Genomic DNA, 15,004 nt, shown 5'->3' on the forward strand with positions numbered 1-15,004 from the left:
GTGGGGCATAAAATATGAGCAATAAAAAGCCTTTATTTCATTTTAAATGACAGATGGCAGCACAGACATTCGAAGAGTTATAATGATTATTTCATTAAGAAAATCTTTTCCTAGCGGAAGATGAAGTAGAGATGTCATGTCCTGCATATGCTGATAATTCTTAGCTGATGGTTACGTGCTCCGAGATACTGTGATGTATCTTCTCCCAATAGCCCGATTTGACTTCAGAAAATGGGATGAAAAAGAAATAATGGCAAGTGTGGTTATATATATATATATATATAATAGCAGGGTGATTTCCAGCTATCTTTGTGGTCCACCTGCTATTGCTCCTCATCTTCTGTCCCTGAGGGCAGATCGCCTGCAGGGCATAGGCGACGGTGTGCAGCTGGGCAGGACGCCATGGTCAGGTGTCATTCTCACATTAAAAATCAGCTTACTCCTGACTCTTTTCAGGACCCCTTTGTGCTTTTAATTTTTTTTTTTTTGAAGAATCCCTTCTGATTTTTAATAGAAAAATTGTCTTTGAAGCATTATAGAGGAAAAGACATAATTTTCAGGGATTATTTTAGTAGGTTTATTATTAGCATCACCATTGTAATCCTACATTTAAAAGGTGTCATTCACACATGAAGTCAAGTTCATGGAATTTTCTTTCGCTCATGTTTAAAAAAAGCTGCAATCCATTTCAGGTGTTCAGCACAATGCAAAAGGGATGAAAAATATAGCTCTATTTTTATAGCTGATTCATAACACATACACACACATACATGTGTGTGCGTATGTTGTATGTTGTATGTATGTATGTAAAGGCACCCTAAGGTCTGCGTGTTGGCAGATGTATGAGTTCTGCTGTTTCTTACTTTTTCTTTCTTAAAAACTCCAGCTTTTATATTTTCAAATTTTAAGCCGGGCGTGGTGGCACACGCCTTTAATCCCAGCACTCGGGAGGCAGAGGCAGGCAGATCGCTGTGAGTTCGAGGCCAGCCTGGTCTACAAAGTGAGTCCAGGATGGCCAAGGCTACACAGAGAAACCCTGTCTCGAAAAAGCAAAAATAAAAAAAATAAAAATATTTTCAAATTTTATATTTTTTGTTCTTCTAGTCATAAGATTGATATATGTTAATTTAAAAACAACCCATATTTTACTACAAAAATAGAACCTTCCCTAATTTTAGTAGAAAGGTAAAACACTCCCTAATCTAATTTTGTCTATATATTATTTCAACATTTTTCCTGTGCAGCTCTGTTTATTTTCATGTCCTTTTTTCACAGTACATCTTCTCTCTCTCTCTCTCTCTCTCTCTCTCTCTCTCTCTCTCTCTCTCTCTCTCTCTCTCTCTCTCTCTCTCTCTCTCTGTGTGTGTGTGTGTGTGTGTGTGTGTGTGTATACATGTACACATGTATATATGTGAGTGTATAGGTGCTTGCATGCACACGTGGATGGTAGGGCAGGATGCTGGGTATCTTCTTGATCATTCTTGGTTACTGTCTGGAGACAAGCTTCTCACTGAACCTCTCTGGACCACACTGACGCTCATTGATGCTTTCTATATCAGTTAGGCTGGACGGCTAGTGAGCTCACAAGCTCACAAGGTCCGCCTGTGTCTGTCCACCTTGTAATGCTGGGGTTCTCGGCATGTGCAGGCATGGCAGGCTTTTGATATGGCTACGGGGACTTGAACTCAGGTCCTCATGCTCGCAAAAGCATACACTCTGATCTGCTGAACCATCTCTCCAGCCCCTTGGTTCATCATTTTCATTTGTATTTGCTTAAAGATAAAACCATAAACACCAGCATTTTCCTGGCATTCTATGAATAAAATGTAATAGCTGTAAAATAGTAATCTATCAGACATTAGGTGGCCTTCATGTTTTTATTATAAAGAAAAGTGCATATTTTTGTTATAGCTTAGCAACATTATTTGATTATTATAGAGTTTCAGAGTAGAAGATTCTGAAGTTTTCTACATATTGCATGATTTTGGTATACTTTTGCCAAATGTCTTGGTCAGCAGTGTCATCATCAGTGGATGGCTACGCTGTGCATCTTCCACATTGGGATATAGTATTTCGATAGACCTAACAAATGTCTTAATTGGATATATTCCCATACACTTATTTACATTATTTTTGTTAAATTTGAAGTTAACTATTTATTTGGCCCCATGTGTATTTTCCCCTGAAGGCTCGTTTGTCCTCTTTGCTGTTTTCCATGGTCTGCCCATTTTTCTGTTGGTTTGCCAAAGCTCTGCGTGTGTCTGTTGCTTTTTTCTTTGTCTACAGCTTCGCCTTATTTTTTAAAAAATTATCTTTGACCTTTTTTTTTTGTCCTTCATATTTGCCTCTTGCTTTTTAAATTTTTTTTCTCTTTTTATTATTAATTTATTCCTGTTACATCTCAATGGTTATCCCATCCCTTGTATCCTCCCATTCTTCCCTCCCTCCCATTTTCCCCTTATTCTCCACCCCTATGACTGTTCCTGAGGGGGATTACCTCCCCCTGTATATGCTCATAGGGTATCAAGTCTCTTCTTGGTAACCTGCTGTCCTTCCTCTGAGTGCCACCAGGTCCCCCCCTCCAGGGGACATGGTCTTTGACCTTTTTTTGAAGCAGAGTCTAACTATCCCAGGCTCAGGCAGGCTTTGAACTCACTGCAGCTTCTGCAGCTCCTGCAGCCATGAGCCCATAATCCTCCTGCCTCAGCTTCCTGAGTGCTAGTTTTGAAGTCATGCACCAGCATGCCTGGTGGCCTTTCTCTGTAAATTATAGGAAATGCTGTGCTGACCGGAGAAAAATCTCAGATGTGCATCAAAACCCTGCTTTTCGTTGAGGCTCTGTCTCTGATTAGTCTATGTGGGGTCAGTCACTCCTTTACCCCTCTTTCTCACATGTGTAAGGAGAGCGGAACTTGAGGCTACCCAAGGCCCCTTTCTTGCAGTTCTGTCATCATCTAGACCCAGCACAGTTTCTCCCAGTTGATAGCGTCGGTGGGATCTGAACACCGAGGGCTTAATTTCAGTGCACTTGGCAAAAGTTACTGCCCGTAGTTTCCTCTGAAAGGTTTTGTAGTTGGTGCTTAAAGAGATCCTATTCTGTGGACCATTTTTTAATGGGAATTTAATGATGGCCATAAGCCACACAGATGTTTTAACCTGTCTAACCAGTGATTTCCAGGAGTTGGTAACAGAGGGCCGGCTGTGCATGCATATGCATTGGGAAGCCTTGCCAGGGAGGCAAGTTAAGATCCTCTTTAATCCAGGGTGCCGGCATTTGCATGGGAGTTTGATAACACTTGCTGCTGATATGCTCCGGCTGCTTATTTTCATGGTCCTTCTGTAAATGGACTTTCCATGTGGGATAGGACTTCAGGGAAAAGGAGAGGGCTGTGTTCTGAAGGCAACTCATTATTTGACTGTGGAACAGAGGCCTAATTGTACTTCTCGGGTCATTCTGAAGGTTTTACTGAGTGGGGTTTGTGTGGTTAGAATACCCAAAGCTGAAGGCCACGTTCAAATCAAAACACTCACGACAGAAACTTCCTGCCTCCTCCAGATCCCTTACCCAGCGGTTCTCGTTCTGTGCATTTATGGCGCCTGTGTTGGGCAAATAACGACGAACTCTTCATTTAGTCTCTGATTGGTTTACAGATGGCTCCCTGCCCACTGTGTAAATCGCTGGCTTCTAGTTGTAGATTCAGACTGAGTGCTCACTGTAAAGGTGGACTGATAAGAGTATAGAGAGGCCAGCAAGGTCCTGGGGACACTGTACCTTCGCTTCAGGGCCTCTCTTCAGGACTCCTTAGGATTTTCTGTTGCTCCGGCACCTAGTGGCTTTTCTGTCCGACTTGTGCATGAGAGCAGGCTTTGCTTCCTTTTGTACTTCCCTACCCTGAGAAGTTTCCTAAGAGGAAATTGTGCAGTGAAGTGCCCCACCCTGCACACCACAGATGCTGTGATGTTTTCATCCTTGCTCTCACTCCGGGAGGAGGCAAAGGTTGGAATAAGATACACAGATTTCTTTCTGTGCTTACCTGTGAGAAAGAAGATATTTCTATTGGAATAAGATTTGTTGTCTGATGGGACAATCTGTGGACCATTGTGAACGAATCATTGGTGTGTGTGTGTGTGTGTGTGTGTGTGTGTGTGTGTGTGTGTGTGTGTGTGTGTGTGTGTAGGCCAGAGGTGCTGTTGGACATCTTTTAAAATTTCTAGCTATCTTATTTTCTGAGATAACATCTCTCACTGAGGCTGGATTGCCTTTAAGCCCCAGGGTTTTGCCCATCTTCACCACATTCTCTCCAGCAGGAGGCTCTAGGTAGACAGCACTGCACCCAGCTTTTTTTTTTTTTTTTTTTTTCGGGTGCTGTGGACCTAAACTGATGCCCTCACACTTGCCCTGGCAAAGCTCTGTACTGCCTGAGCCACCTTCCTAGCTCCCCAACTCACTCTTAAAAAGTTAAAACAGGAAATAAAAGAGTAAATAAAAACTACTCTCCCTCCTTTTAAAGGTTAAGACATTTAAATTTCCTCCAAAATAGTCAGGCTGTGTAGGAAAACAATCAATAGAGTAGCCTGGAAGGTTCTAGTTGTAGTAGACTAGGAAGATTAAGTCTAACATCTCTGAAAAGACAAGGGTATATACGATCTCATAGTTTAATTTCTTTACTAGTTGTTCAAATGGTCTAATATTGGGAAAATGTTTTAGAGAAAATATAACTTAGAAGAACTGGGGAGATAGACTTTAATAATCACTCCTCATGAATTTACAATGTTCAACTTCTGTTTTTTTCCCCATACTTTTGATGTTTCTGATTCTATAATGCAGGACGTAGACATTTGAACCCTACTTTTTAAAATTGAAAAATGCAAGTTATTGACTAATTGTATTACTCACTGAAACTGTGATTTAGGGAAATTCACTATAACTGGGGTATTGAAAATAAAGAAGTTAAGACGATCAGTTCCTACCTTTGTAAAGCTCCAACTAATGCCAGAATAGCTGTAATTCTATCAGTGATGTCGGCATCTTGTCCCTTCATATAAAGTGGGAAGTTGGGGTTTTGAGAATTAATGCCTCGATGTTAAATTTGGTGGTGAGGTCCACAAAACTGCTTTGAACATTAGCTTCATGGTTTGATAACTGACATCTTCTTCCCTTATTTTCATATCAGAGATGATCGCTGACCACCAGATCGAGACAGGCCTGTTGAAACCTGACCTTAAGGATAAGGTCACATACACTTTGCTCCGGAAACACCGACATCAAACCAAGAAATCCAACCTTCGGTCCCTGGCTGACATTGGCAAGACTGTCTCCAGTGCAAGTAGGATGTTTACCAGTCCAGATAATGGTAATGCAGAGCCAGCTGGCTGCTGCTTTCTCCTACTGTGTCTCACCTTTAGTCCATCTCTTCATATCCTTTCTTTTTTTTTTTTTTTCCCCTCCTCTTTATATATCTTTTCTCAAGTTCATATGCCACGGTCATTTGATGCTCCCCTTGATACAGTTGGGCAGGTGTACAATCTTGCTGGAAAGGTTTCCCTGTTGCTGTAGGTTACAAAGCCACAGTGCCTGGCTTCTCCGGTGTCTGTGCAGACTGAAAGAAATGGCTCACTAATAATTGTATTGTGAAACAGCGAGTGTTTCAGATGAGTCAGCAAGTTTGCAGATAATATTGAGTGCCTCAGGGAATGTGTCTCCAAGATGACTCCCAACAATTGGGAGGATCAAATAAGATAAGATAAATGCTTTGAAATCTCATATCACAACATTTTTGTATTCAGTTGGGAGTCCGTGTCTAGTCTATTAGTGATCATCTCAGCAGTGTAAGACTCAATATTATTTTTACCCCTTGAAAAGGCAGTTGATATAGTGATAAATGATAATCATATTCAGACGGGAGGGTTATCACTCAAGATGGGATGGAAACTCATTATGTAACAGTACGAAAGGCACCATGTCCTTGTCACATTTATTTTATTGTATTTACCACAATTTCTTGGAAAGTGGGTATGTTATGTGTCATTCTGTTTGTTGAAAATAAATTTCATGTTTGGGTGCAGTCTGGGATGGGAAAAGCATGTTTCCATGAAGTGTGGGCCGTGGGCAGAAGTGCGGTGGGCAGATTCGAGTAAGCATCAGGTCGACAGAACCAGCTTTAGACTCCATGACCATGGCGTCTTCTTACTACCGGGAGAGTGAGGGAGAGTAGAAGTCGGTGCAGTTGCCTGTACCGTCATAATTCTAGAGCCCATGTTCTCAGCCAAGAGACAAGTTAAAATGATTATATAAAGTGAATTTGATCCCAGCCACTGCACATCCAGAAATGTGATTTTTTTCTCACTTAATATTAAAGACCATTGGTTTGAAGATGGATGACTGTAAACAAAATTTTATATTTTTAAACCCAAACTGCCTATAAAGATGATTAAGATATGAATGCTTTCAATACAACGCACTCACAAGCATGAGTGAGTTTAAATTAGAGTACTTTTTGTATAATTTGGTGCTTCTACTGTTACTTGGTGACATTGCTGCTGACAAGAGATATATTTGGCTTTATATACCTGCTGGTTTATTTTTGAAGAAACTGTTGATCAGCAATTGGCACTGCCGTGGCTTAAGCAGGTTGCTCTAACTCAGCTTATAAGCATTTCATCTTAACCAGCACCTGTATTTGCAATTATGGCAGTTAAAGTTCAGGCTTTCCTTTTATCTTAGATGGCAATCTTGCTCATGTAAAACGTGATTCCAGGACTTGGAGGTTTTGTCTGTTCTCGTTAAATCACGGTGCTAGTAGCAATATAAAGGCATAAGAGGATGCCCTGTGTTCATGTGGTACGGTAGATGAGGAGTGACTCTGGCTGCCAGGCTGCTCTCTTTCTAGCACGCCAAGCTGCCTTTTCATGGGCTGTAACAGGGCAGAGGCTAGAAACGGAGGAGCCCCGGCAGCCAAGATTCTGGAGAAGACATTTGGATGTGAAATACAATGAGCCAGCTGAGGTGGCTCGCTCTGCAGTCTGTGTTTCCGTCGGTCGATTCCGTACGGGAGAGGAAGCTGAACTTGCCTTCACTGTTCACCTTTCATGTGTGCAGCACTTTATACACACAGAGCACAAAGCAAATGAGAGAGGCCAGGCAGTTCTCTCTCGGCTCTTCAAATGATCAGCATACAGCCTGCAGCACAGGATATGATTAGTCTGTTTCAAACGTGTTAGTATTGGCCTCTGTGTTACCTAACTCTTTAAGTATCACAGGCAAGATTTGGCTTTGCAGGATCCTACAGCAGTAAGTTACATGTCCCTTTAAGGTACATGATCGTAAATCACCGTGTGGCAAGCCTTTGGTTTTCTATAGGTGCTCAATCCTAACCTGCAAGTTTACACAGTTACTTTTATGTCTTGGGGCGTAATCACATAATGTTCTTAAGAACTATGTAATGTTCTTTGCATAAGCATCTAAAGTAAGGAATTATATGCCCTTCACCAATCTATTAATAAAGAAGTATTTTAGGTCGAGTGTAGTTGGAGCCAGATTGCACCCTCATACAAAGCCTAGAGAAACGTAAATCACCTTGGCCTTCAGTATAGAAACAGAGCCAGTGACCTAGGCAGCTTTGGGTATGCGAGCTACAGCGTCACAGAGAGCTGCCCAGTGTGGAGACGCTTGAGTTGGGGATTGTTCTAGTTCCCAGAGGTGTGCTAGAGTCAGCTCCCATCAACTCACAAGATCCAACAGTGAGGGCAGATTCTGCAAGCAGTTTGTGACATGCAGCTACCGGGGAGCCCCAGTAGCATACAACTAGATAATTATATATATAAAAAAAAAATGGCAACACATACTCAAAACGCACATCTTCCTGTTTGTTTGCTGATAGCTCGCTATAATCTCTGCTCTTGAGGTGATGTCCACCTGGTGCGCGAGTGCATAAATACTATAAAATGATCGCCACCAGGCATTGGTTCTCTATCAAGTCCTATCATGCTGAACTGCTCCATGGCTCCCCCTCCACTCTCTTAAAGGCTAGTTCCTTGTCCCCAGTATCTGAGCGTGCGGATGTCCTTTCTTGAGAAGTGGTTTTGCTTATTCAGTCTGACCCACTATATGAGTTTTTTACTCCCTGGTTCATTTACATGAACTCACCTTTAATTAGTGAATTGTTACTTATTTTTTCCTACCAAAGAATTAGAATAATAAGACTTGGAATAGTCCACTTTGATATTTGTAAAGCAGAAATGATAGAAAACTCAATAGGGTAGGTAAGCGCTTAGACTGGTAAGTGGCACTTGGTAATCACTCAATAGACGTAGCCAGTTACAGGCAAGGGGTTTAAGCGCAGTCATGCTGGAACGATTTTAGAGTTATGAGATGCAAGAAATCCATGGAAATAGCTTTTATGTATTTCTTCAGACGTTTTGGTAAGTGGTATCAATACTCTTTGTTTAACAATGAGAGGGGATTAGGCCCCTTCTCCTCCTAGCCTGAACTTTCCTAGGTTTTGCTGTTGGTTAAATGGCTGTAAGAGGAATCCAGATCCACCTTGGGGATGCAAGATGAACCATTACACCGGGCAGAGAGGAGATGGTGAAAGTGGCAGCCCCCAGCAGGGCAACCAGCTCCAGGGGCTCTCCTTATGCTTTTGATGGTATCCCGGGGCCTCTCTTGTATTAATAGTGATCCACAGTGTACTGTTCAGCTGGGTTTTGGCTTCAATCCACTGCCATTCCCGCCTTCCCCTTTACCCAGCTGTGCAAAATGTAATCAACAGGGCTTTCCAGCTCAGTGCAGTCCTGCCTTCTGCAGTCGGATTCCCCTTTGAGGGTTTTCTACCAGTCAGGAAGCTGATATCTACTTCTTTCCCACGGAGCTGCTCTGAGGTGAGCGCAGAAAAGCTTTTTGGGTATTCTAAAAAAGCAGTGTGTTATTACGTAGAGGAACCTGGGCGGTGCTGGTGGCACCGAACAATCAGCAGAAAGAAGCCATTGGTATCTGTTGTTAACAGTAGTTCTAGGGCCCAGAGAAATATGGGTAGTCAGGCTCTTTTTGCTCTGACTCTGACTTGAGATTAGGCCCACTTGAACTGTGTGGTCCAAATATTAGATAGGCTGCCTCAACACGGTGTGAATTAGATCTGGCTGGGACCACAGCCAGGCTTGGCAGCTTCCGTCAGCCCCTTTAGCAATTCCTTGCTTTTTGTTTGGGCTTTGGATTCTAATTTGCCCACTTGTCTTTAGTCATGTTGTTCTTCTTTCCACTGGACATATTATTGACTCCAGACACGATCCCTGTCGCCAGTAGCTAGGGCAAGCACTCCCTTAACCTTCCTCGAGGACTCTGTTCCCACGAAGTAGGTTCCATGCTCCTCTACCTGTGTGCTGGGAAGGTGGCATCTGTTATCCTTAGGCATGTATCTTTTTCAGATGAGCAAGGCATCCCAGGTGTCTCTCTGAGCGCAGCCAGCTCCTTCCAAAACCCAGCAGCACACATCCATCTGTTTGGTTCTGGAGTCTCATTTTCTGTGCATTTGCACGTCACAGATGATTGTCTTGGCCAGAGCTCAGGGAAACCAAGCTCTCTCCCTAACCTGATAATAAACAAGGCAATCCATGGAAAGTTGCTAGCAAAGAAGCTGAACGGAGTCGCCTGGGAATGATACCTGCTACTGTTGCTGACTCATCCAGAAGGCACCATTCTTATGCCTTCACCTCAGGTCTTCCAGATCTGTAATGGTCAAACTTTTATCATCCCATTTTAGCACTTAGTAGTCCATTCTGCTCTTTTATGACGATGAAAAGACAGGCTTGGGAGTAGAACTCAGCGAATCTTCAGGTCTTGACATTTGAAGCCTACTTCCTAATCTTCTTGAAGTTTGTGATACTGTCTCTCCCAAAGGTTTGATTCCAGTCTCTAATAATATTTAGTAGATAGATGATTTGAGAATTATGCAATCCCCTTGAGTCTTGTTATATATGTAACATAAGGGTAACAGTGGGTTTATTCTGTTTATGCTACTAGGAGTACATAAGACATATTATGTAAATACTTTACTAATAGCATAAGCTAGTGGTCTCAGGAGCAGATATCATTTAGAAATATCTCAAGGGATATCCTTGGTGACTTTCAAATTTAAAATGGAGGGCAGAGCATCAATTTCCTACATTTATGTTGCAATCTACTGTTACCTATGCTTCTCAGCCCCCTCTTTCCACCATGCGAATCAGGAGAGATTCCGAGGTATCATTTTTAGAGCAACATTACTTTTGTTATCAGGTTTACAGTTGTCAGACAATATAAAATGAGTTGTCACACATGCACTTTCTAGCGTTTTAAATCGATACCCAAAGTATCAAGACAGTTCAGCACGTATGAGCATGGACAGGCTTTAGCTATCAATGAATAACATAGGATATTGCCATGAAATGCATATTTTTAAAAAATATTACTAATTGACCATCTAGTCCACGCAACCAGAATATAAAGTAAAGTCATAAATGCTTCTCTTTGTCTCACAGTGTCATGAATGAGTGTTTAGTTCTTCATATTTTTCTCTCCAGACAGGGCCACCTGCTGTGGCAAGGCTGAGGAAACTGGTCAGGGTGAGGGCTGCTTGGTGGAGCCACCCTTGGTGAAGCCAGCCTTATGCCCTGAGAGCAGATGGGAGGGTGATTGTCTATCTGGGACTGTGACCTGCTCTTTGTAGAAGAGAACCAGAGAAGGAGAGAGGGAAGGCAGGGAAGAGGAAAAAAAGAGCAGACATGTTAGAGAGAAGAAGCGAGTGTGACCCACTCTCTATTATGCCAGCCCCCCCCACCCCCCCGCCCCGCAAGGGAAAGCAAAAAGAATGCTAAAGTCTTCTTAGCATGCTTCGGTCTGCACAAAGCCTTTCATTAAAATACACGATGAAAGAGGGCTTTGCCAGTTCTTGAGTTCAAAGCCAGATGTATACATTTTATTAGGCATTGACAAAGAGATACAATTATGATTGTATTTATTTATGGGATACAAAGTGAGGCCCTCTGTGTACAATAGAGAGTAATTGGATTAAGCAAGTTAATGTACCCATCACCCCAATGTTTATCATGCATTCCACATGTTGAACTACAGCACTGTAGGATCTAACTAACATTTTACACTGTCTATCCAAACTCTGTAGTCTCAAGGAACCACTGCTCCTCCTGTGCACTCAGATGGTGCAGAATGCATGTGTAAAAGTCACATTTTTTGTGTGCATCTCATTGTACATAATGACCTCTCCATTCATCCATATTGCCACATGTAATTATCCTTATCTTTAGCACCAAATATATAAATATATCTCTATATACAACACATTTTTTATTGACATTTGTAGTGATTTCACATCTTGGCTATTGTGAACTGTGCTGCATTAATTAACACAGAAGTGCAGATACTTCTTTTAAATACTTACTTCATATCTTAAAATTAGTTTAAATTAGGCCGAGCTGCTGTCCTTACTGTTTTCTAACACCCTTTATAATGCTGGGCAAAGTAAACATCATCCAATGAATGAGTATTAGTAGTGACAGCAACAGTGCTGGCTCCCAGTCCTTGAACACCTGTTTTATATCAGACAATATGATCTATAATAGTCCTAATATATGCAACATCTCCATTTGCAGGTGAAAATCTTGAAGTGCAGATATAAAATTAACAGACAAGCATAATTAGTGGAGGGACCAAATGGTGAATGTTTGCTTTATAACAGTATGCTAATTCAATTACAGAGAAATGAGCTTCCTCCACAGTAATTTATTTCCTAGTCCTCGGTGAATTCAGGTCTCTTACTCCATATGATAATATGACATTGAGGGACTTTGGTAGTCATTGTTTAAGCAGGACCACACCAAACAAGGCAGCCAGTTGAATCTGTTATCTGATTTTCAGGTGGTTATTTCTAGGCAGCATGCCTCATTTGTGCTTATAAATGAAATGCTGCTGGGTGCAGGTTCAATGTGTAGAAAAAGCAGTAGTCCAATAACTATTTAAACAGTCAACTCTACATTTCTATGAAAAGCTTTAAAAGCTTAACATGATTAAAGTTTATTTTCTCCCTAACAGTATTGCTAAAGAAGCATTTTGGTAGAGACATTTCTGTGTTCCATTTGCTCAGTTCTAGGAGAGACGCTAGATTTAGGATTGATGGCTTTCAGTAAGTTGATTTCCAAAGGGAATATGAATCATTACTCTTCCTCACAGCTCCATTTTTTTTTTTTTTTTGCACTCTAGACATTGGAAGCCAACACTCAAAAGTCTTTAGGACCACGTGCTTACCACATGTTGTAATGGTGTAAGCCATTTTCCACCTTGTTTGTGCCAGAAGTCAGGTAAAAGTGGTTTAGAAGGAAACGTGTAAGATATTAGCAAAGCCAAGCTGTTCATTTTGTGACTGAAGAGAGAGAGGCAATACAGTAAAAGCATTATTTAGAAAAGGTATGCAGAAAGCATCTTTCCCATGATCTAATTATAGAAAGCTATCTTCTAGATTCCAGAACAACTCTTGAAAATTTGTTCTTTAGAGTAAATTTGTGAAAAAAAAAAAAAAAGGCAACCTAAAAGTGTTGCATCATTTATATCTCTGCATAGAACACAAAGGGTCCAACAAATCAAAATGTTGCAATTTGCCAATGTAAGTAATGGATTATGCGAGCCTCCCAGTTTTCACTAGGGTAAGCAGCCAGATGGCTCCGGCAAGGCTTTCTGAGTTGGAGGTGCCAAGTCTCTATGGGCACTTACGTTCTCATGCCTGCTTTTAGAGCCAGGTTCTTGGCTGGTCTCTGCCAGGCTCCATTCCATATGTCCTCTTGATGGGGGAGGCTCAGCATTCATGGAGACCAGGTATGAAAGAGGAATCTCTAGGATGAGTTCCCAACAAGTATCACCTTGACAAATTGAGGCAAGCAAGGGAGAGAGAGGAGAAGTGACTAGCATCCAAGGTTTGGAGCACCTGCTAATCCTTCTCTCAGGAGCAAGCCTTGATATCAGAGAGAAAATTTGGCCAGCTCCATCCTCCTTACCACTGAAAGGACTGGAAGGCTCTTCTGAGTTTACTTTGTATTCTCGTTGCCATCATTTCTCACTGACCCAGCATCCTAGTGAGGACTATTTGCACCCAGACAAGTAGGTACCAGTTATTTAGACCATCCTTCCCTACAGCTAGCTCTGTAGGAAGATCGGCTCCTTAAGCAGGTCTGTAAGTTGTCAAAAGAAATAAGGAGGTGAGGCGTGGTCAATGCCTCTAAATGCGTCCCTCTTGACAGAAACACTTTTGGAATCATCTCAACTGGCTCGTTTTGCGTTTTCGTTTCTCTTAGTGCAATAAAAACTTGCAAAGAAGTTCAATTATGGGAAACAATTAAAAATTCAGATTGCAAGAGAGAAGGCATCAGATTCGCCTCAGACAGGTGCTGGCACAGATGGCCTGCTCACAAGTCCTGGCTTTATTTACAGCTTTTAAATGCAGACAGATAAATTGACAAAAATGTTTCTGGATTTTATAATGTGTCGAATGCCCAAATTTGGCTATAAATTATATTCACTTGTAAATGGTTCAAGTTAAAGCCTCACCTCTCCAGGCACTTATGGAAAGGCCATTTGCCTGCCCTGTCTTTTACACCCAATGTGAATAGATTAATGTTTATGTTTGGTGGAATATGTTAAATGTATTATTTTGATAGTATAATGACTATTTTGTTACTAAGGAAAAAAGACCTCTCAAGTCTAATTTGCATATTGCCTCATGGCCATATATTTCCAATATCACTATTGTTTTGGACACTGCCCAGTTTTTATTAGCCTTGGAGCATCCTGCTCCCTGAGACTTGCAAAACAAGTGACATGGGGCTCTAAGAGCAAGTGCCCTTCTCCTCAGAAGAACCAGTTGTGCTAACCCAGGTGATCAAATGTATCTAGAGAAACTTGACTGAGCATTCAGCCCACATCATTATCTCTGATGTCTTAGTCTTGGAACGGGTACACCAAGGCTTAAAATTCTAGTAAGGTAGATATTGGGAGGCACTGGAAAATGAAGACCAAAATGGCATTTCAAATGGGTTTATATCAAAGCACTAATTCATCCATGTCCAGTGTCATGTTACTACACAGGTAAAAACAAAACACAAAAAACAAAAAACAGGAGGTTGAGAGCAGTCTGTGTTCATCCAGGAGAAAATTTCAGACACAATCGTCTGAAAGATTGATTTCTGCACTTGTCTTCAAGCGCCATAGGCAGCCTGTTGGGTAGACCACTAGAAAGCCACTTACTAATGTGACGTCTCACCCCCTGTGCTTTACAAAACTGTGTGCTACTTTCCGCTGTGTATGCTTATGTGATGGGCACTCATTAACGGTCAGTCCTGACACTGTATCTTCAGATTAAATGTTCATTATATAAATCTGTCTTCTGGATATAATCCACGTTTTGTGTATTAGAACTGCAGGACGAATCATCCATTCCTGTTTGGGGAAGCTATAATGATTGAATGTAATTTCCCCAAAACCTTTTTCACTCCTTGTTGAGATTTGTTCCATTTAAAGGGCCCAGGGTCCCAGGGAGGAGGTGAATGTCATTTGTAATATGTCATTGTTCTTCTTTAACCCGCTTGTGTGATTTGCTTTAGTATTTTTTTTTTTTCTTCCTAATCAATGCATCCATCTTCATCCTTGCTGTGGCTGCTCATGTGTCCTCCTTTTCCTGTCTTCTGCTTCTGACACTAAAAAGCCCGCAGCCCGCTTGAGAACTCAGTGCCCTGCCTAGCAAATCGCACCTTGGACGATGACCCCCGAGTGCGGCGCACTCCCAGCGTGGGATGGCTCAGTAAGTCAATGGGTGGGGAAAGGGCAGAGATGGTGGTGGTGGGGGGGAAGAGGGAGGATGACTGGGTCCAGCTAGGCATGTGAATAACATCCCTGAGAGTGCCTGCAAGGGTAACATGTAAGGATCCATAAACTTGGCATGACTGACTCCTATTGTCAAACAATTTT

General features: G+C 41.8%; 1 protein-coding gene across 6 annotated transcripts in view; it reads left to right on the plus strand.

Moving 5' to 3' along the window:
* Nucleotides 1-15,004, plus strand: part of Slc4a4 (solute carrier family 4 member 4) — a 321,412-nt gene that overhangs the window by 147,791 nt on the left and 158,617 nt on the right. For 2 of the 6 annotated variants that reach the window (XM_051170376.1, XM_051170374.1), the window contains 2 exons: nucleotides 5,175-5,354; nucleotides 14,742-14,837. In XM_051170376.1, coding sequence (XP_051026333.1) covers nucleotides 5,175-5,354; nucleotides 14,742-14,837 — 276 coding nt within the window. The remainder of the gene's footprint in view (nucleotides 1-5,174; nucleotides 5,355-14,741; nucleotides 14,838-15,004) is intronic. The other 4 variants (XM_051170377.1, XM_051170379.1, XM_051170378.1 and 1 more) reach the window with 2 other exon arrangements.

Source organism: Acomys russatus, chromosome 28 (genome assembly GCF_903995435.1).
Source record: "Acomys russatus chromosome 28, mAcoRus1.1, whole genome shotgun sequence".
NCBI classification, from domain to species: Eukaryota; Metazoa; Chordata; class Mammalia; order Rodentia; family Muridae; genus Acomys; species Acomys russatus.